This window comes from Sapajus apella, unplaced genomic scaffold (genome assembly GCF_009761245.1).
Source record: "Sapajus apella isolate SASKATOON/1434 unplaced genomic scaffold, GSC_monkey_1.0 scaffold158, whole genome shotgun sequence".
NCBI classification, from domain to species: domain Eukaryota; kingdom Metazoa; phylum Chordata; class Mammalia; order Primates; family Cebidae; genus Sapajus; species Sapajus apella.
Genome location: NW_022437098.1, coordinates 756,000 through 779,537, shown reverse-complemented (window position 1 = coordinate 779,537; position 23,538 = coordinate 756,000). Strand labels below are relative to the sequence as shown.

General features: G+C 42.4%; 1 protein-coding gene across 13 annotated transcripts in view; it reads right to left on the bottom strand.

Annotated features, from left to right (window-relative positions):
* Window positions 1-23,538, bottom strand: part of AOPEP (aminopeptidase O (putative)) — a 377,149-nt gene that overhangs the window by 14,095 nt on the left and 339,516 nt on the right. For 11 of the 13 annotated variants that reach the window (XR_004264993.1, XM_032266392.1, XM_032266393.1 and 8 more), the window contains one exon: window positions 12,382-12,498. The exons of 1 other annotated variant lie outside the window; for it this stretch is intronic. Coding sequence is in view for 10 of the 12 variants with exons in the window: in XM_032266392.1 (XP_032122283.1) it covers window positions 12,382-12,498 (117 nt within the window). In the remaining 2 variants the exon portion in view is untranslated. Of the gene's footprint in view, window positions 1-12,381; window positions 12,499-23,538 lie in introns of those variants that run through there. One more of the 13 variants, XR_004264994.1, reaches the window with a different exon arrangement.

Here is a 23,538-nt window from a genome sequence, read left to right as displayed (position 1 = left end):
CTTAGAAAAGTGTGATGGCTCCTTTTGGTAGCTGCTTTCGTTATTTTATTTTTAAACATTTAAAAATTATAAGAAGATGACTAAACACAAATAAGGAACCCAATATACATGAAATTCTAGCAATTCATGTCAAATTCACTTTTGGTCTTTCCAATCGCAGCAATCAATACAGATACGTGTTCAGTATCCCAAACTCAAAAATCCAAAATCTGAAATGCTCCAGTGAGCTTTATTTTTTTCTGGGGGTGAGGGAGGTCATGTCAGCACTCAAAAAGTTTGGGATTTTGAAGCATTTCAGAGTTACAGATTTTCAGATTTGGGAAGCAACCAGTCATGTATAATCCAAATATCCTAGTAACTGAAAAAAAAATCTGAAACATTTCTGGTCTCAAGCATCTTAGATAAGGGAGACTCGACCTGTGTATGATTGGGGGTTTTCCTTCTCTCTACTTGCCATTGTTGCATTTACTAGCACAGGGCCCTTCTGTCAATGTGCTACTACACCTCCACCGTCTATCAGTCTTCTGATGACTTCTTTAGCCTTTTAACAAGAAAGCTGTGCTGGGGCCAGCAGAAAGAGGGGACAAGGGAATCTGCTGTGACACTAGATGGCACTGCTGTGGCCACAGCTCATCCAGCGGACCCATGTTCACTTGAGTGATCTGACACGTCCACATCCCCTAGCTCACCTTGGCATCCCAGAGCTCAACTCCCAATGTGCCCCCATGGGCCACTCTCAGAGTTGGGCTTTGCAGCCTTTCCAGCTCCCAACTGCTCTCTGCACTGCTGTGTCCTTCTATGCTGGTCTGATGTACTTATTTATAGTATCATGCAAGTCTGGGGAGAGCATGGGCCTCTGGGCCATCTTCGGGCCTGTCATGATGCCTAGCACATAGTACTTGATAGATGCTTCCGAGTGAATGCACCACTTTTGAAAACTTGGAATGCTTTTCAGCTACTCAAATTATAATGCTCAGTTAGAGGCTATAAAATGCTCTGAAGAATGCCACCAGTCCTATTTATAACAGGAAACACTCCCCTTTCTTTTCAGTCCTTTTGGTTTTCAAATTTATTGTTGAAGAAGGAAAAAAAAAAAAAAAAAAAAAAAAACTTGTCCAGGGAACATGATCTGGGAAGCCCATTAAACCTCATTTAGAGTTCCATTTTATTTCTGTAAACAGAAAGACCAGGGCTCATGGCTTTTCTAAGTTAATAAGTCTACCCTGCAATAAACAAACCTGCTTTGTCAATTTGTGTCCTTAAATTAGATTTAACTCGGCTCTACAGTGGGCTGACAGCTGGTAAGGGGAGCCTCTGCAGAGCAGCCACAGGGCAGACGGCATTCCAGTGGGTAACTGCCCCTGAGGGCTTCTGGAACGGTGGAGGCCGTCTGCCTGCTCAGTCTCATGAAAAGAGGAAAAGAACCTTTCACTGTGTGGGGATCACATCAGGGCTCTCAACATTTGTGTTTTCATTCTATCATTTCTTTTCTCTCTCACCTTTTCTCCTCATTTCTGAAAGGCTACAGTCTGAATGTTATTTTTTAAACCAAAGGAAATCAAAAGTTACTTTATTTGCTGCTCCAAAGCCAGGTTAATAAATTCTTAGGCATAGGGTAAGAGGACAAATGAAGCATCTGAGGCTCTTACCACCCTTGCTGGAGTCAGTCCCTACAACTCTTGTCTACTAGACCTTAACTGGTTAGAGCTAAAGTGGCAGCAATGTGCAAAATGGGAACATCTCAACTGCTACCAGGGCCATCACACTTGACGTGCACGTGGTGATCGTGGTGAGGGTCAAGTGTGACGACAAACATCAAACACTGTATGTCAAATACAGTGTCAAGTATGATAAAAGAGGCAACCTCACTCACTTGTGTGGTCTTGGGCAAATCTTAACTACTTTTGAAAGCTTGGAATGCTTATTTTCCTCCAAAGAGGCTTTTATTTAATGACACTGACGCTATTAAAGGCTCCAAAAAGTAGAACGAGGGAGCCCATATGGGGTCCACCTTGAAATATGGCACAGTTTGGCTTCCTTCCAAGCCGAGACTGCTCACTGAATGGCTATCTGTCTCAATATGTAATTCTGAAATTAGAAAACAAGCAGGGCGCGTGGTTCATGCCTGTAATCCTGGCACTTTGGGAGGCTGAGTGGGTGGATCACGAGGTCAGGAGATCGAGACCATCCTGGCTAACACAGTGAAACCCTGTCTCTACTAAAAAAAAAAAAAAAAAAAAAAAGCCAGGCTTGGTGGCAAGCACCTGTAGTCCCAGCTACTCGGGAGGCTGAGGGAGAAGAATCACTTGAACCCAGGAGGCGGAGGTTACAGTGAGCCAAGATTGCACCATTGCACTCCAGTCGCAGGGACAGAGTGAGACTGTCTCAAAGAAAAAAAAAAAAAGAAAGAAAGAAAGAAAGGAAATAATACATTCTACCTTCCCTCTTCATTTTGTTGACATGTAACTCACGGCTTGTGACATGTAACTTCATGCCAGTAGGGACTTTTCCTGCTGGCAGAAACAGTGACCATGGTTACCTCCTCTGATAAGCTCTGGGGATACTTGTTCCCCTTCCCTTGCTTTCCTCGGAGGTGAATTCAGCCTGGACAGCCTCCCCAAGTTTGCAGGATGCCTGACTCTCTCCCATCACCTTGCTGCATCAGACATGAGATCCAGGAAACATCATTTTCCAACAAGTCAGTTGACTGGGCATTGAGGAAAAAATGTTAAATAAAATAGACAAGCCCTTGCCCTCTAGGAGCTTACAGTTTAGTACAAAGTTTTTAAAAAATCTACTAAATCAGCAAGTGTAGACTCATGTTGGTGACAAATGCCATGAAAGGGTGCATGAGGCCTAGAGAGTGGCAAGGCTGCGGCAGGAATGTGGTCAGAGAAAGCTCCCTAAGAAGAGCCATGCACTGAGGCCTAAAAAGGAAAAGAAACCCGCCTCTCAAAGGGGGCATCCTGAGCCCTGACAATTTCTAGCCATACCACGTGCTATTCCATGAAAGAAACTCAGCCTTCCTTCTCCTTCTCTTCTCAGTGGCTATTTCTTCTGATACCCCTCTCTTCAAGAGCTAGAGAAACAGGCTTTTAAAAATAAACCCCACAGACTAAAGAACTAAACCTACATAACTTTTAGGTAAGACACAGGCAAACATTTTCACGATCTTGGCAATGATTTTCAACAAAAGAGATACACTGGACTTCATTAATTTTTTTTTTTTGAGACAGAGTTTCACTTGTTGCCCAGGCTGTAGTGCAATGGCATGATCTTGGCTCACTGCAACCTCCACTTACCAAGTTCAAGCGATTCTCCTGCCTCTGCCTCCCAAGTAGCTGGGGTTACAGGCGCCCGCCATCACGTCCGGCTAATTTTTGTATTTTTACTAGAGATGGGCCTCACTATGTTGTCTAGGCTGGTCTTGAATGCCAGACCTTGTGATCCACCCACCTCGGCCACCCAAAGTGCTGGGATTACAGGTGTGAGCCACCATGCCCAGCTGACAAACCAACTTAAAAATGGGCAAAAGTTCTTACCAGACCTTTCTCCAAAGAAGACATATAAATGGCCAATATGTACATGAAAAGATTCTCAACACCGTTAGTCACTAGGGGAAAAAGAGCAATGACAACGACAATGGGGTATGAGGTCACATCCAACAGGACGGCTAAAATAAAAAGGATGAACAGTGTTCTGGAGTCCACGTTCACTGCTAGAGAAAATGTAACACGGTGGTCACATCCAACAGGACGGCTAAAATAAAAAGGACGAACAGTGTTCTGGAGTCCACGTTCACTGCTAGAGAAAATGTAACACGGTTTAGCCACTGTAGGAAACACATTGGCAGTTCCTCGGAAGGTTAAACAAGACTTACCACATAACCCAGTGATTCTCCTAGGAACGAATCTAAGGGAAGTAAAAGCATATGCCACACAAAAACGTACACACATGTTCACAGCCGCATTATTCACAACAGTTAAAAGGGAACACCCTAAACGTCCATTAGCTGATGCATGAATAAACAAATGCAGTCCATCCATATAACTAAAAATATTTGGCAATGAAAAGGAATGAAGTAATGATATATGCTACAAATAAGGATCATCCCCAAAAACATTATGCTAAGTCAAAAGAAGCCAGTCACAAAAGACCAAATATTACATATAATTCCATTTACGTGAAAGCCCAGAATAGGCAAATCTATGGAGACATAAGAATTCGTGCTTGCCTAAAAACTGGGGAGCTGGGGATGACAGCCAAAGGGTACTGGGTTTCTTTTGGGGATGATAAAATGTTCTACAATTAATTGTGGTGATGGTTGTACAACTCTGTGAATATATTAAAAACTATTGAATTGCATACTTTAAAATGCGTGAACTGCATGGTATGTGTATCATAGCTCAAAAAGGTTAAGACCTACCCCTTACCCTAAAAGCCAAGTTGAGAAAGGCTGTTTTGGCAAAGGGTACTACTATTCTACACAGTCTACTCTTGGGAAAAACTGCCTGGTGCCCTGAGAGCCGAGGCCGTGGGGGAGACTCAGCTTTGGGCTCCTGGTGGCTGCCGGCTCCCTCAATGCCTGGGAACTTCCTGTGCCCAGCCTGGGCATCTGCTTCTACCCATGGATGGGCAAAACGAGGTGGTCTACAGGATACAGTCTCATGTGGTTCAAGATTGCAGCAAAGTAATATGCAGACAGAACAGCCTAACAGTCATTTTTAGTGCCACCCCACAACGTTTAGCTGATCTCTTCTGCATTCATGTTTTAAATTTCATACCCTGCCATCCACACAAAATTTTATCATTTACATGCAGAGCAAGCCTAGGAACATGCTTCAGCAGGCTGACTCCATGAAAGCGGTCCAAACACAAGAGGTAGGGCTCACACATCCTGTCTGTGCCGTGAGGGTCTCACAGCCTGAAGGCCAGGCACATCTACTTCCCACATCCTGGTGCGCCACAGTTCTAGACAGCAAAGATGGTGTACAGGAAAGGCACCAGAAGGAAGAAGAGTCACCTGGAAAGCTATGTTGAGAGTGTGGCAAAGTGAGCCTTCTATTTTGGAGCATTTAAGGTATACTTTAAATTTGAATATGGCCCAGTTTATAATTATAAAAAGAGACAGCAGTACTCAAAGAAAACTGTATGGTTTTTGGTGTGGATTTCTGAACAGAAATCTAATATTAACATAAAAGTATGTACACTACTGACTGAGCTGTAAAGAACCCAGAAGCACCAATTAAAGCCCAATGCATTGACTCCACTTGAGAAACCTTTGGACACAAAATGAATATAAGATGCTGCTGGTTTACTGGGTATACCAGAAGAACAGCATCAGGGCATTGCTATTTATACTCCACAAGATGTGTAAATCTCCATCTCCATCTTTCTGAGGAAATCTATACAGACTGGAGAGCGACCCATGGAGCAAGTGCAGAGGCCCTCACATCTTTGAGTCTGTAATGGTGGGCCCACAGCTGAACCCTGCGCAAGCAGCAGACGGCAGGGACACGCTGCCGCCAGTGACTCTTCTAATAAAGTCTGGCTGAACCTGTAGCTAAAAGCCACCTATTAAATGCCCCCTCTCTCTCTTTAATAGATAAATGCGAAACTGACCATTTAAGGAAAATTAGCCAGATTATGCCGTCCACGGCTCACTTTTCTCTCTACTTTCATTTGCCATAAATTCACAGTAAACGAAACACAATCTTGAGCTGCAGGAACACCACAAAATTATTAATCTAAAAAAGAAAGTTATTTGTGATTTTACATCAGCTTTTAAAAAAATCCCTTATTACAGTATAACAGGGGAAATGCTGTTGCAGGCTTTCCACAGGGAAGTTCCAGAGGCACTGAATTGGGTAGTAGAAAGAAAACCCTAAGAAAGATGTACTGAAAGAGATACCGTCCTGACTTTGAAGGAATTTTCTGAAACACTGATTGAATGTTTCATAAGCCAAATACAACACAGAAAAAATACACAAATAAAACCAGAGTTACCTGGGAGCTCTGTTTTTTCTATCATAAAAAGCAGATGGTTTAAAAAGATACATATAAAGCAACTAAAGACAATGACCCCAATCCCTTTTTTTAATCTATAACCACCCACACCTTTTAAAACTCTAGAAAAGGAATAATATTCTGTCAAAGGGACAGCTGCAACCCTCACAAGCATGGTCTTGACTTTCTAAAAACCTGAAGTCACACTACTCACTGCCACACTCTAAAGTTCAGATTCATCGGTATCTGGCCTCTTGATTTGCAACCTAAGATTGATCGCATCAAGGGACCAATAAGCCAAGACACCTTTACCTGCAGTGATACCATGAGAAACGGCCTAATCGTAACAGCCTTTGTGTGGGTTACCAGGTGGAGGAGGCAAGTGTCAACTTGTCCTTTCAGGATCCGCAGGGGGACCTGGTTCCTAGTATTTTACCCTATAAAACCACTTTGCTAATTGCACACACTACTCTGACCCTCCAACAATGGTGTTCTTCTTCATGTTCAATCTGAAAGCCTGCCTTGCAGGGCTCTGTTCCACAATGGTGCCTCCTGACAATGCTGGACGATGACGTGGTGAGCCAGCTGGCTTAGATACGACGCCCTGGACTTGCCTGCACCAAGGGCAGCCAGCAAGAGAAGGGGAGGAGAGGGAAAGGGATGGAGCCAGCACCCTGGCACTGCTCCTGCTCATAGGCCTTGGTGTCCTATGGGGCAGAGGCCTTGGTGCCAGCACCGTGGTGGGAGAGGCAGAACTGGGTGCTGCCCTCACACACCACCATGACAGGACCTGACATTGGCACAGCCAGAGTTTCTGCCTTTATTACACGTAGATTCTGCATCAAGGCAGACAAGAGGAAGGACTTCTAAGTTCAGCACACTACATATTAATAAATATAAAGCACTGAGCATCCTGAAATGGCAACAGAGCCCAAAGAGATTATATCTAACCTTTCCTCTAAGCCACTCTGTAAGAAAACAAAACAGAAATGTCTCTATTTTGTAGCCAGAATACTATGAAAAAGCAACCAGGGAAGACAAAAGAAGTGCCAATAGCAGGGAAAAGACCCTACTGAATACTTCATATCTCCAAACCCTCTGAAGCAGAAGACGAAAGTCATCTCTAATGGAAAGAGTTTTAGCACTGAAAGGAATGAACGGAACCACATCCATGGATCAATTTTAGAATCTGGAGATGTAACAACTGTTAAACCTTCATTCTCTGCCCCTTTGATAAGCCCCTCTAGAGGTCTATTAATCATTAAGTGCTTGAGTCACAGAACTATGCTTTTGGCCCAAATGAAATTCAGAAATAAGCATTAGAGCTGTCAGACGATTGCATTGCTGGGGTTACAACCCCTACCTTTGGACTGTAAATAAATGCTATGGTGCTTTCTTCCCAAGCAAACAATGAATAACAATGTATTAAAATAAATACCAGCTGTGGACCCGCCCCCTACCACTGGCTTGTGTACAATACATCAGAAGAGGCAGAGGAGACCCAGAGCCAATTAGACAGGGTCTGTGGGGCCTTGTCAGCTACAACACATGCTGCAGGAGAGGCCTGTGACGTTGGATGTTTTTTCCATTCCCAATCAACCCTGAGTGTTCTTTAGTACTCATGCAGCTGGATGAGTGCTAAAACAGGTATGTCCTTACTTACCAATCTGTTTCCTCACATTAACTTGCTCCTGCTACTTCACTTAGCAATCACAGGAAAGACTGCAGCCTCCCAAGGTTACCTTCTTTGGCACTTTTGGGAGACTATAGCTGGCTCAGGGTGGCCTCTAAATGTTAACAGTCTTTTTGTAGCTACTCTACTCTGTGCAGACACCTTACTAAATGAGATTTTTTTTGAAACTGCCTTTTGTCAGCCAGCTGCTGCCAGTGAGCAGGAAGAGCCACTCACGCGCACATGAGCACGTGGGGCCAGGCATGAGGGCCAGGCCCTAAAGGGAGACCTCTAGTGAAGTGGCACACTGGGGAAGACAGAGACACACGGTACCCATACTTTCTTGTTCCAATCTGAGCCAGCAGTTTTCTCCCTTTCAACCAACACTATTTCCCCCATACAGTGAAGGGAAGAACGGATGCTACTACCAACTTCTCCCAGAAAACTAATGTTCTCACTCAGCATATCAACGAAATTCAGAGCACAGCGTGACACAGCGTGGGCCTTTCAGATTCGTGGCCACCAGCAAAACGATGCCGAGGGAGCCCATCCCGAGGCGTAGCCCCAGTCGGAAAGCACTCAGTGGAGTCTGCAGAAATGCCGCTGCCTGAAGGTGAGTCACAGAGTACTGGGGTAAAGAGGTCAGACGGCCAAGGTCCACAGATCCTCACCTCACCACCACTGGTAGCTATTCTTACAGCTTAACAGACCTGCTGAGGCAGGCAGGAAATGTGTTATTTAAAAAGGGATCTTAGATAACATCTTTTGTTCCCAGAGTTAGCTGCCAAATATATTTTTCAAACTTTTATGGCTATTTGAGCAATATACTCAAAAACTGCAGACAGATAAGGTGCTTCTGTGCACTGGATTTCCCTTTGGTTCATTTTCCGTGCTGACTGCAGTGGCCCAGCATCCGCCCGTGGTCCTGAGGCTCGCTACATACAAAATGGCTGACTCCATGGTCAGCTTCACTGTCCAGGCCAAGGAGCACAGCCTGTACCTGCCCTGCAGAGGGTGGCAAAGCAGACGGTAGTCGGGGGTGGTTTGCCTGCCCCACCTGCGCTCTCACGCCATCTGTCCTTGGGCACTTTTCCTGTCACATTCTCAACATGGGGCATTGCCTCTCCGAAGAGCAGACCTGGGTCTTCACATCATGTGATGCAGGCACATGGAACGCAGGCAGGGTGTGCATAAACCGTGTTAGTGTTCAGAACGCTGGTCCCACAACCCCTCCATGTGCAAAAACCCTGGCACACTCAGTGCCACACTCAGAAAATCAGACCAACAGATCAGACGCTCTGTGAACACAGCTCGGACACTGAAGCAACACACACAGAAAGAATGGTTAACAGTAAACTCCTCCCTTCTTTCTTCCTTTTCTGTGTGGGTGGGCCTGCACTGGCTCAGCCACATGGAAGGAGAGAGGGACAGATGGGGATAGCGGCCCAGGAGCATAGAGTTCTCACGGTGGAGACCCCCCTCTACCCGCTACATCCCAAACATGCTACTCAGCCAGCAAAACTCCTCAGTGTACTTTGTGATGAGGGGCAGGAGCAGCTGGAGGCAGCAGGCTTATCTTCTGGAAAGGGAGCTTTACATATGCTCCTCAGTCACAGGTAGAGCAAGGGAAGCCTTTCTGCCTATCTTGAAAATATAGGGGCACAGCAAATAAAGAAATCCGCCCCCACTAGGTCCCAGGCACCTCTGCGCTGTACTACAGATCTGCCCCGTCAGCCCGGGCAGGTGTTTCTGCACCAGCCACGTAATTCAACACTGCCCCGGTGCCCAAAGCTGCTCTCCTCAGTATGCTCAGTACACAGCCTGTCTCACTCCAGAATCTCTGGCTTGCTCTCAAATGGTTACCATTTATTCCGTATGTAAGAGCCCTGAGAGTAACTACAAGGGACTCTCCTCACTTGCTTAGTCAAGGAGAAGTACCAAGAATTCAGGCATCCCTGCGACATTTTCTACCAAGTAACAATTCTTTCTCCCATGAAATGTCCTGTCACTTAAAGGTAGATGATCATTCAGTGAAATTCCTGCTAATCCGTGTTGTCATAAATCACACTTCACTAATAAAGTTTCTAGAAAACACCCTGGTTGGCCAAAATCCTGTTGTTTTTCTGGTTCTGAGTGACATTTGAAGGAAACTTCATAAGAGATAACCCGTCAGTATAACTAACCACATGCCAGGAACTCCATGGTCTGGGTGGAGGCACTTTCTTTAGACACACAACATGGTCTAACCCCAACTCTCAACTTGATTTGGCTCCTGCTCACCCCCGACCTCAACGCTGCAGGCCTGGCACAGGGGTCAGGAAACCACGGATGGGGCCTGCAGCCAGGAATGGTGTATATGTTTCCAAATAGTTTTAAAAAGGAAACAGGGCCAGGCATGGTGGTTCACGCCTATAATCCCGGCACTCTGGGAAGCTGAGGCAAAAGGATGCTCCAGGCCAAGAGTGAGACCAGCTTGGCCAACATAGTTGAGACCCTGTCTCTCTCTCAAAAAAAAAATTCTTTTTCTAAATTAGTGGTGCATGTTGGTGCATGCCTGTAGTCCCAGCTACTTGGGGGCTGAGGCAGAAGGATCTCCTGAGCCCAGGAGTTCAAGGTTGCAGTGAGCTATTATCACACCACTGCATTCCAGGCTAAGCAATACAGTAAGAACTGTCTCAAAAAATAAATAAATAAAAAGGAAAGGAGGAAAAAAAGATGACAATATCTTGAAATGGGCTAATTACATCAACTTCAAGTTTCAGGTCCGTAAAAGTTTTACTGGCACACAGCCACATCTGTTTCTTCACATACTATCTGGCAGCTTTTATGCTACATCAACAAGGCTAACGAGCTGCCAAAGAAAGTATATGGTCTGAAATGTCAACTGCCTGGTCCTTTCTGGAAAAGGCTTGCTAGCCCTGTGCTGGTACACGCCAACTTCATACCTGTCCTCTCTATGGTCAGCTCCCTCTTGCCTTTAGGTCGCTCTGAGTGGCCTGGCCTGAATCCCCTATCTAGGGAAACCCTGTCCAGCTTTATCCTGTGTCTCTCCTTCATGGCCCTTATCTGAAGCTGTCTTATTCATTTACTTAGGAGCTGTCTTTTCAAATGAATGTAAGCTTCCTAAAGGTAACTAACCTTGCCAGTCATTTCCATTGCTGTATTCCCAGTGCCTAGTGGAGCATTTGTGAATTGCTTGAACATTGACTACACTGGTCATATAAACTGTGCAAAGATGTACTGAGACCCCAGCCTCTCAATCAGCAGGGATCTAGCTGAAGAGACTCATCTGTCTAGTATTATGACAGAGTTCGTGCAATGTAAAACAAGCAACTAAATAAAACCTATTATACTTCTCAAAGGTTCTAAGAGGTTACAAATAACAACTAAGTTGAGCTTTAAGTTAAGAACAGGAAATGTTTTATGCTAAATGGAAGGGGCCACCTCATGGCTTCCAGACACTGAGTGACAAGTGCCTAGCACCTGCTCTGATCCTCCCCTCTGGTCTGTCCATGCCCATCACAGGGTCCTGGTGTTTGGGTGGTATTCCACCCTGATTAAAACAGTCTAATGACTATATAGCAAAGTCTTTTAAACACTAATTAAAAATAACAGTGCAGCATTTGAAAGCTCCTACAAACAAAAATATAAGAGCTGAAATAAAGAGCAACAGTTGCAAATCTCATCTAGGCTCAGGTGGGTAAAAAGTTACATGTCTCCTCTGGAGTTTTTCAATCACTCCTGACTTTATGGGGCTTTAAAATGCCTAACAACAGCCATCTTATCTTTTAGTTAATAAGGAACTGGCTTTTCTCAATTACTCCCTTTTAATGATTATAAAATTCATTACAGTAATATTTACCCTAATATATCCCAAATATATTACTAACACTATAATCAGTCAGGCGACATTAAGTTATATTGTCTTTCTTCATTCAGCGTCTCCACCATCCGTTGTGCATGTTATACTTACAGCACATCTCAATTCAGAAAGAGCTGCCCCATGTGGCTAATGGTTGCTGTGCTACACTGCACAGTTTTAAAATGTTCAAAACCAAACTTACTTTTCTGCATTCTGGGGGGAGTCTTATATAAATGAGATTTTCTCTTTAGGCTTGTTTTTACTTAAGATGTCCAAATACATTAAATATTCACTATTTTGTCTTTTTTTAAAACCATGGAATCTTAGGATTCACACTGCATTCTTCACAATAAGGTAGAAGATACTAAGGATCATATCATAGTGCTTTGTCACAAGCATCCAACTGCCTTTTCCAACTATAGCTGCTAGATTTAGTTTTCATTCCCTTCACACATGGCTCCTTTCATGCCCTAACTGAACGCAGCCAAGAAGCTCCGACACATCTGAATCAAGTTTCCTTAATGTGCAACAGAATGGTGCCACCGTCAGTGGGCACAATGACCCGCCCAAGTTTACAACTCAAAAACACTCCACTCATTCCTTTGGGAGACTTACATCCATCTTTATGATTTAAGAGGGAAAACCTCAAGACCTCAAAATACTCTGGTTAGAAGCATAAGCATAATCAGATTTAAGTGCTTTGTTCTTTACCCATATAGCAAATACATGGGATTTTGCCAATAGAAATGGCAGTTTCAATAGTTTGGAACTGCAATGAGATCATCATTCTTCACCAACAGTGGGAACCTGCTGGTTAAACTCCGAGGGTGTTCCTGGTTACCTCTGCATCCTGATCATGGAGGTGGTATGTCCTCTGGAGGCTTTGCAGAGTCCGAGGGCTCAGGGTCTTCTGTTCCAAGAGATGCTCCAGAAGCAAGACCAGCTGGTCTGGAAGAAGCTAAAGACAAAACCAAACAACTGGTGAAAATGCCATTCAGCTGATGAGAAACTAAACCCAAATGTTCAGACCAAAGACCGCATACCCAGGATAACCTGGGTGCTTTCAGCATACATCGGCAACATGGAAAGACTATTAAGCTCACTTTTGTAATTCCTCAGGGTCTACATTGTCTATATTCCCAAAGACACTACATTCTGGGCTTTGATTAAGCCCCACTTTCCATGACTATTCACTTCAGTTGTATACTTAGGGCAGATCAAAACTGCGCTTATCTTCATAAAACATTATCGTGGTTTATTAGATATCTTCCTTTACGGCATGCATATACCAGAAAATGTGATTTATCCTAGACAAAGATTCAGGGAGCCATCTAATTATAGACAAACACGTGGAAATTTAACATAAATTTCCTTTTTCTGCATTCAGTTTCCTTTTTATCACATAAGCTTTGCAAATACACCTGCTACGCCCTGAGAAATAAAGAGCATACCTTGGAAGAACTGTGTCTTCCCTCCATCATGAAAATCATAAACTTATAATCCATTAAAAAGCTAAAAATGCTGTATACAGCTATACGTGCAGCTATACACACGGACACACAGGTCACCCATATTCCTGAGTTCTCATATAGGAAAGGTCAAAAGTGGTATTACAAGTTAAGGGCAAAGAAAGGAGGTAGTCTTTACGTAGTACAAAAATAAAATGCAGCGTGTGTGAGATACAAGAAACGAGGAGAAGCTTGCGTAAGGCGTCATCTGTCTTACTTGCTACGGACAGCAAGGCCAGGTCCGGTGAGATCAGCCCTGTCGTGCACTGGAGGAAGAATCAATATGAGACATGCCTTGTATGAAGTGAAAAAATATTTATTCTAGAATCAAGATTTTAAAATGATTCCTATGAATTCCACTGCAGCCTCTCTCCAACCCTGCACATGTCCAGATCATTCCTGTCAATCCAAATTACGGGTCTGGAAGCTGGTATCAGTTAACAGTATATTCATAAGAACACCTGAATTTTAAGTGCCACTTACTGATTACTCTGAAACAATTTTTAAAAAGTACGGGCTTCCCTCCCTGCTCATCTTCCTGCCCCCAACTATGCACTCTGCCTGACCCTCCCTACCCCCTACCCCCTCACTCATTCGCTCTCACACATACCCATGCAATTACCAAAAGGCCCTCATGGGAAACAGGCAGACAGCAAGCACCACATGCACCACATCCACTGCACCAGTCCACAAGGAATGTTTTCTCACCTCACCCTTCTGAGTTCTAAGAAAGGCCCCATCTGCCTACAGACAAGAGGCAGAAAGAAGGGAGACAGATCCCAATGCAATCACTGGTTGTATATTCTATATTTCACAACATCGCTCCATCTGAAAGGCATGTTGTGGCTATTCTCTCAGGAGAAACAAAGCACCTCTGGCAAAACTGCAGTACAATCAGCACTGACAAGGACCCAAAGAATTACTAACACTCCATTTCTTCTCACAAGAAGTCAAGTAACTGCAGCAAATTTTCAAGGTATTAAATTACTATGTAACTACTTATAACAAAACCACCCATCTACCATATTCTATAATTTTAGACAGGTGAGGCTACTTTTATGATATTAAAAAGAAATCTGTTTTATGGAAGAGGCCAAACCGAGGCCTCCTAGAGGCTAGAGGCCCCTAGCCTCTAGGAGGCCTCCTCACCATTCACACCATGAGCACTGTGGGGTGCTTGTGGGTATCCAGCACTTCTGCCCAGGCAGCCTAGTGAGACCAGTTCTCTTTCACCCTTCACCCTCCTCCTCCTTCCTGGTCAACTCACCCTTCAGCTTCCTGGGATGTTTCAGGAGAGATGCTTTTCTGCAAGAGGCTGAGCCTTCAGTCCATGGCCTCAAGCACCCCCAACCTGTCTCTTGGGGCCGCTAACTAAATGCCCTCCAGCCCTTGAGCCCTCTTCCCAGTGCCTTCCTTTTCATCCCAGTCGTGGGCTCTCCCCACTACTACCCTTTATTTTGCTGCTGTCAAACAACAGCAGTTCCACAAGGGGTACCCAGGCCAGGCCACCACAGGATGGAGACCTGCACCACCCCATAGACACTCAAAACTGGTGAGCAGCATTTCTCAAGACAGACAGTCTGAGGACCACAGGAGCCTGGCATCAAGGCCCCTCCAGACAAAGGCAGGCAGGCTTCGGGGAATGGGCTCAGCATCACAGAGAAGCGATTCTCAGCACCACCAGTGCCTGGTCCAGCAGAACACCCTTTGCCAGGAGGGGGGCCTCGTTTGCCAACTAAATGCAAGAAGGAACCAGCCCTGCCAAACTGCTGAATTACAGGGAAGGGGGAGTAAAAAGAAAAGCATCTCCCCATATTATACATTTGTGCTTACAAAGAAGCCTACTGTTAGAACTCTCATTTGGAATTTAGTTTAAACTAAAGAGACACACAGAGCAAAGAAACCCTGGGTAAGACAACGAGCTTGGTCCTCAACTTACTCCAAAACTCGGTCTTTAACCAACAGATACAGCTCCAGTTTAAAATCAAACAATTACCAATATCTGAACCTATCAAAATACCTGCATTCATACTTGTATATCTGAGTTTTCTTCTAAGCTGAAAGCTCACACATCTCCACATAGAAGCAGAACCAAAAGGATCAATGGAAGCTTTTGTCCTCTCCAAATTTTACACAATGAAAATATTTAAAGCTAAGCTCCCTGACTTAAGATCACAAAATGGAAGGGAGGTGGCACAGTGACTCTAATTTGAGAGAGGTAAGGAGCAAGGGTGGACACTCCCCCCAGGTCGCTGCTCCCCTTTCAACAAGGCCCCGACAACACAGTGCTGCCAGAGGCAGCTTCATGCTCCCAGGTTTCTGTGAGTGAAATGACTCACTTAGTAAACAACCTGTAGCCATCTGGGCGCGGGCACGCGCGCACGCGCGCGCGTGTGTGTGTGTGTGTGTGTGTGTGTGTAGGGTGGGGGGGTGAGGGGGTGGGGAATGCAGTTTCTGAAAAAAGTAGGGAAAAAAATCAGTGAACAAATGCTATTTGGGGACACAGACAATAAAACTAATTAAGAATCTTTCATTTGCAAAGTACACATTATAAAATTTTCTTAAAATGATATAATAGACCTTAAAAAGAGAATACTGACGCAAAAACGTGGTGAAATAGCTACAATACAGTACATTTCTCTTTGTAAAACAAACATTTGCTCCCCATAAAGCCACCCTACAAATGAAAAAATAGTAGTGATGTAATAAACCAAAATGTTTGTCAAGCAAGTGAAAGCGACCACTTAGTAGATGTGCTCATGGCAGCACTGGGCAGTGGGAGGAGCCCAGGCTGGCACAGGGGGGTGGGGCATGCTATGTGGACCACTCCACTTCCACCCACGTGGAAATCAAAGCAAACTTCACATGACTTCTAGTCCAACTGCGTTTATTTATTTTAAGATCAGCTGAACTTACGACTGAAAAGCCAGCTGTGTTTAATACAGCAGTGCCAATGTGAGAGGTAAGGCATTGGTTGCACTACAGAGCAATCCTGAAAAATAAAGGAGCTTACTTCCAAGCATCACCACCTAAGAAAGTAGTTCCTTCAGACATTATAAAAACAACTTGCCTTTATTTCCAGGGGCCACACCCACAGTTCAACAGTGACAAGGAATGCAAAAGTCCTTTCCTTTGCATAAACAAGAAATTCATGATGGGGTTATTTTCTCCATATGGAGACCAGCTCAATATTTTTAAAGTACATCTGCCTTGGAAATTTATACAAAATAGGACTACAAGGTGCCAAACTGATGTGGGGACTTGCAAGAGAACTTCACAGAACTATGAAGCTTACTGAAATGAATACGAGAAATAAAATGTTAAATGAGGTCAGTCAAGTACAAATGCTGCTTGTTAAAGATTTCAGAAGTCTGCGTTCCACTCTAAACATGGAAGATTTCATAGCTGCTAAATACTAAGAACTGTACAAAGAAAAAAGTCTACTACATGTTTTTCCCAACTTCAGAGTCGAGGCAAGCTGTACGACTGAACAGTTTAGGAGAGTTTTTATGCATGCTCTTGGAAAGAAAGTATGAATTTTCCAAACCCACCCTCCTAACCTAGGGGCAGCTCAACAAAAACAAACTCCGACTCTTTCAGAAGCCTCTTACTGCTGTCACGGGGCATCACTCTCTGCATTCCCAGAAGACCACCCACGCAACTGAGGCCCTGCCACCATTTCTTCCGTTAGCATGATGCAGAACAGGCCAGCTCACCTCCTACATCAGAAAATGTCATGGACATGTCTCACAACTGGCCTTGCAGAGGCATGTGACAAGAGACCAGTGAGTGGCAACATCCAAGCCCCACTGCCTGCACCCCTCCAAAAGCAAAGAAGGGCACCTCCTGGCATGGTCCAGCTGGCATGCAGCAGCCTCACAGGAAGAAAGTCACTACTCGGCTCCCCAGACAGAGAATAAGCCTGGGACTAATGCAGTCACAGATTGACAGTGGCGTGAGTTCTATCATTACCCCATTATTGCTCTGGGATCTGTGCCTAAATGAAGCATGCTTCCTCCCTGATGCCATTTCCTTTTATCCTGGCTGGAGACTAAAAGTGGATCAATGGGGGCAATACATATGATGTCACTTCAATTTACAGCCACAGCCTCCCCCCTCTCCAGTCTGAAACACACAGAAAGATCAATTCTTCCCAAAAATGGTTTAAAAATGCTTAGGGAGCATTCTTTTTCCAGAAAAGCATTCTCTGCTATATTTGTCTATGTTACTACGCAGGGAACTGTTTACATGGAACAAAAACAGAAGAAATGGGGGAGGGAAAAAATCTCAAAATTCTGTATGCTGGAGACTTGCTGGCTGAAATTCAACACAAGCAAGGGTCCTCTGAAAGGCACATGCAGAAGGCCTTCAGGCAGGGGCTCAATAGAAACCAGTTTTCTTTTGCCCTTTGGATTAAAAAAGTGATACTGACATAAAACATCTTTCATTTTTATAAGGTTCCCCCAAAGTCTAACAAATTCCCTTTCACTCTTCCCAAAAGACACACCTACCACCTTAGCAGACCCTCAGGTTGCCCCTTCAGTCCACAGGTATGGGAGGAAACAGCTTCCAATCGCAGTGTCCTCATTAAAGGGGACAAGCAGCTTGGCTACAGAACTTATAAACTAAGTCATCTTCCAGACTTGGCTCTGAACCAAATAAAACAGTAAAAATCTCTACACTGCATAAATTTTCACATGGTGCTTGTCACCAATAAGGCAAAATTAAGATATAATCAATGAGGTTCTTCAAAATAAAACCAAGAGTTCTCCTTCCTCATAATCCAAAAAGAAATAGAAAATGTTGAGAGCCACAGAACCGAGGTACAGTCAGCCTTTACTGCCCATGTAATAGCCAGGGTCACAGTCTTCACAATGGCAATAAACCCTCTTCTTCCATTTCTGTTACTTTTTAAATAATAAACATTTCTAAGAAACAAAAGTAGACAATTTAATAATATGTACACATACCAGGTGTCTGCTCAGCAGCCTACCTACTAGGATATCATGACAGAACTGAAATATATTTATTCTAAATTAGTAATCTGTATAAGGGAAAAATGCAATTGGTTTGAATTGCTGCTGAAAACACAACTCAGAAAAGAAAAACCTTTATATGTTGAAGCAAAAACTTAACATATTTTAAAGAATTGCCAAAACTTACAAATAGAAGTTTCTGCTGTTCATGTTCTTTGTGAGGCATAAAACTAGATTTGCCAGCAAATGAAGTCACCAAATAAGGGTAAAAACTTTTCTTCAAAATAAAGAAAATCAATCAATTGGTGCATATTTGTCCAGAAGAATCAGTTATTTCTGATTATCACACATCTTTAGGGAGTATGTCTATAAACAAATTTTGGAAAGAAAATTAAAGCAGCAGCAAATATTCATATAACTCATTTTATACAGAGAAAACCATATTTATTATATTTTTGGGAAATTCTAATAGTTACAGTTCAGAAAGATTACTACAAATTTTGAGCCATGGAGTTTCTACAAGTGGCACCACAGGACCTAAAACAGATACTATCATTAGCAAATACTATCTGAAATAATGCATTGGCATAAATCATTCTCATGTTTCCATATTATAAGGGTCAAATGTCCCCGTGCTATTAGTCCCCTAACTCTTGTTAAAGCCACTACCCTAACTATATGCAATCTAACACAAAGCATATTATTTTAATGACAAAAAATGAAATTTTCTGGTCACCTGGATCTTTTACGACCACATGTACATTAATACATTATGTTATTACATATGTTGGAAGTATCATAAACACTCAAACTGAAAATTTCCAAGTATTTTGAAAGAGATGTATGAGATCCTTGGGTCTGCTTCCCTGTCCCCAGATCCTGCCAGACCAATTACAAGGGACCAAAAGGAGAACATTCCTGATCTGAATTTTATGCTTCTCAAGAAAATCATCACTCATGAAAAAGACACTATAAATTCCTATTCATCTATTCACCCTGCCACAACAACAATGGCATGTTCAATATATGGCCTGTTTAATATTTCTTTAAAAACTGGAATACTTTATAAAGTGTCAGAATATTTCTAACGTTTCTTGTACTCACATTTTCATAAAAATTTCCTTCTTTTTGTTTCCTTAGAATTAATACTCTTGCCAAGAGTGGTAGCTAATGCCTGTAATCCCAGAACTCTGAGAGGCCTAGACAGGAAAATGGCTTGATCCCAGGAGTTTCACACCAGCCTAAGCAAGACAGTGAGACCTCACACCCTACCCACCTCAACCCCAAAATTAGGTGTATGCCCAAAATTAATCCCAGCTATTTGGGAGGCTGAGGTGGGAGGATCACCAGAACCCAGGAGTTGGAGTCTGTAGTGAGCTATGATTAATGCAGCAGACTCCAGCCTGGGCAACAGAGCAAGACTCTGTATCCAACAACAACAACAAGAATTAATGCTCTTACCTAAATTAATAATAGTGTATTTAATACCTGATACATTTATCTTGAAGGAGAATATACATTTTATAGTTCTGAGTTCCTCATTTATAAACAGTGACATCTGCTCACTCCAATTCTAGTTACACATTAACTTATGACCCACTAAAGTCTATGGTTTACAGTAAAGCATATGAATTTACCTTTAGTGTAAAAGAAAAAAGAAAAAAAAAAGGCCCGGCATATGAATATAACTTTACTGTAAAAAAACCAGTTGACTGAGTCTGTGAGTCAAAACATCCTATATGGTATGCAGCTACACAATGGAATACTACGTAGCTATTGAAAAGAATGTGATGAAATTATTTTTGTAATATGGGAAGATGGCAAGAAATGTTATTTGTAGAAAAAAGGTTCAGAATAAAATGTAGACTATGGTTGAATTTGTATAAATTACATTCTAAAGATATGCATGAAGAAAATAAGGAATGCTTTGTGCGAACTTTTTCTCTGAGTAACCTACCTGAACTCTCTGCCTTCCCCGTCCCATTTGTCTGCTTCCAGCTCAAGCTCAAATATTTTTCTTAAATCATGCTACAAATATTTCCTAATAATTCACTTAGAGATCTACTTTATGAAGAAATTCATTACCACAACCAAATCTAAGAACACTGAAAACGATTAAAGTACGTGCTCTAACAAAGAATCCAGGAGTTTCTCTTTTAAAGCTGGTCCAGTAGTTACGGGCAGACCTCCTAGCACTCAGTGTGCACAGAGAAACCTATCACTGTCTCCCTAGTCTTAGTCATAACATTTTAAAACAACATATACCTCAAAAGCTCTGACTTCAATACTTCTACACAAAGATGTATGCTAACACTACTATATAAAACATTGGTTCTGTGCAAACAGCACTCACAAATTAGAAGAATTAAAAATTTTCCAAATATTTTGGAGATAGATATAAAAAAAGCACAGTGTCAGTCACATGCTCACATTTTTATGCTGTCACTTACAAATAAATTACAAAATAGAGTTTTTTTTCCAAGGGAAAAAACCAGTAATTTTATTCAAACCCAGAATTTCTTTTTTTTTTTTCATTTTGGTTCAGAGACGGGGTTTCGCTCTTGTTACCCAGGCTGGAGTGCAATGGCGCAATCTCGGTTCACCGCAACCTCCGCCTCCTGGGCTCAGGCAATTCTCCTGCCTCAGCCTCCTGAGTAGCTGGGATTACAGGCACGCACCACCATGCCCAGCTAATGTTTTGTATTTTTAGTAGAGACGGGGTTTCACCATGTTGACCAGGATGGTCTCGATCTCTTGACCTGGTGATCCACCCGCCTCGGCCTCCCAAAGTGCTGGGATTACAGGCTTGAGCCACCGTGCCCGGCCTCAAACCCAGAATTTCTTCCTTTCTCTAACTTCCTATATTACTCCAAAATGTCAAAAGTCAAAATCAGGTATGTGTAGGATTACTCATTACGAGTTTAGCACTTTTAGTTAACAACTGTATCAACATGATTCTTCTTTGGTTAATTTTTTTTTATATATAGCCCTATATTCCTGGTGAATAGTAATCTATATTATGTACAAAATTTACTGTGTTCATATGGACAAATAAGGAATTATTACTAATATTCAGTGTGATAATACAGTTTTTCCTCTAAATTAGAAGGGACTAGCAAACGGGGGGGAAAAAACTAAACTCTTACAGAAAATACCTATGTTCAGAATTTTATGTACAAAACATAGGATCCTCTCCTTTTGAATTTAAACAAGGAATAACTGAGTTCAAGGAAAACTGTACTTAATCTTCTAAAAAAAAGAATGTACATTTTTAAGACCACCTCTTAAAGACTGGAACCAGGTTTTGCTCATTTCATGTGCTATCTATTCCCATCCTTGATAGTCAAATGTTTATCACATTGAAATAAAGGACTTAATGCTCAATATAGTAAGAAGAAATAAAGTAACAATGTCTGCAAGAGTAGCTGTGAATTAACCATCTGATGATTTAAAAGAATTTATTAAAAGTAAATTTATATAGCAACACATGAAAATTCAGACCAGGAGTGATTTTCATCTCTCCAGTAGAACATATCTAAAAAATACAAATTTATCAACTTAAGTTTCATAAACATTCTTTACAGTAACAGATCTAGTTGACAATTCTTATTTAAAAAGCTAATGGTAAAATGACTGAAATGCCTCTTCAATTATAATAAACTGTAATCAATGAAATAATAGCTCTGCAATGTTTTTAAAAATTGAATAAACAGGTTGTTATGAGGAGCTGTAACAATCTAGTTTGCTTTATGTGCACAAAACTCAACAGTACGTCTTAGATCTCTCCCTTTGCCTTCCATAATCTCCTTGTTAAAACTTACTATTAAGGATTAAAGGTTTTTTAAAATCAAAACTCACAGTTAAAAAAAAAAAAAAAGTTTGGCCTGGCATGGTGGCTCACGCCTGTAATCCCAGCACTTTGGGAGGCTGAGGCGGGTGGACCACAAGGTCAAGAGATGGAGACCATCCTGGCCAACATGGTGAAACCCCGTCTCTACTAATAATACAAAAATTAGCTGGGCCTGGTGGTGCACGCCTGTAATCCCAGCTACTCAGGAGGTTGAGGCAGGAGAATCAACTTGAATCTGGGAGACGGAGGTTGCAGTGAGCCGAGATCATGCCACTATACTCCAGCCTGGCTACATACAGAGCAAGACTTAAGTCTCCAAAAAAAAAAAAAAAAAAGCAGCAGCAGCCCCAAAACATTTTAGAGATAATGACATAATAGTTGCTAAGTGAGATAAAGAACAGTAATGGAAGGATAGAGAAACAAGGCCAACCACTCCGATCCTCACGTTAGACAAGTGATTCAAGTATGGACACATACATACACTCAACATATTCTGAAGCAGGAAACCTAATTTATGAATTAATTTCACTCTTGGGTATTTATTCTGGAGTCGGAAACACTAACATTACATTACTCCCAGTTCCTGTCCTTTCTTCTGTATAGACACACAGTCAAGACAACGTAAGTATCTTTTTGGTCACATTTTATTTTCTACCAAATCCAAACTAAGCATAAATTTTAGCCACACGTCTACAATTTGTCAGGTGGTTTCTGCCATCAAGTTGACAAAGCAACCTGTCCATTTCTAGGGAGGGCCAACTGCAAATAAGGAGCAGGGGGAAGATGGACAGCGTGGTGAGTCCACCTACATGAAGGATTGCTGGAAAAATAAAGGAATCTGTGTTCATTTAATAAAAATGTGTTGAAAGTACAGCACAATCTCCTATCCAAAGTCTCAGTTTTATTTCACAGAATGATTTAATATCTATAAGGCACAGGAGTCACATTTCCTCCAAATTCTGCACAGTTTTGGATTCTCATCCAGTTTACACCCTAGATTAACTGTGAAAAGTGTTATGAGAAATAGAACAAAGGATTGATTCCATAACAGTCTCTTGGACATGTAGGAAATTTCATCCTATTGAAAATAAAATGAAATTAACTTCAGGAGAACAAGGGCAGAGAAAAAGTCTGATTTTCAAGAAATGTTTAATTTTTAACTTCTTTTCTCTTTCATCTCAACAGCAGCTCATCTGAAACGCAGGAAAGCTGTACTGGGCCATAGCATTCCATAGGAGAGAAATGGCTGCCTTACTGATGTGTATCATGTGAGAAGGTGATATGAATACCATCGAATGTGTTTGCCCTTAAGTTATACACACTGCACAAATAGCTGAATAATAAATTAAGGTACTGCCCATCACGACGGAAATCATTTCCAAGGAAACAAGAAGACTCAAACAGCGTTACAAAAATGGTCTTTTACGGCAAAAACGTCACTTTACTGCTATGAGTTTAGACATATTCTTAGGTCTACTGTGAGCTCCAGCCTGGACCCAGAGCCAGGTGCAGCCTGAAGCTGGTAGGGGAGCAGGGAACCTGAAATGCGGCTTTGCTGCCATGAAAGTATCCTCTTACATGATTTCAAGTACTTGAAAGTCAATCAACAAGTCTTCAAAAATGCAAAATGGATACTCACAAGTGATGGTTAACTATGAATCTAA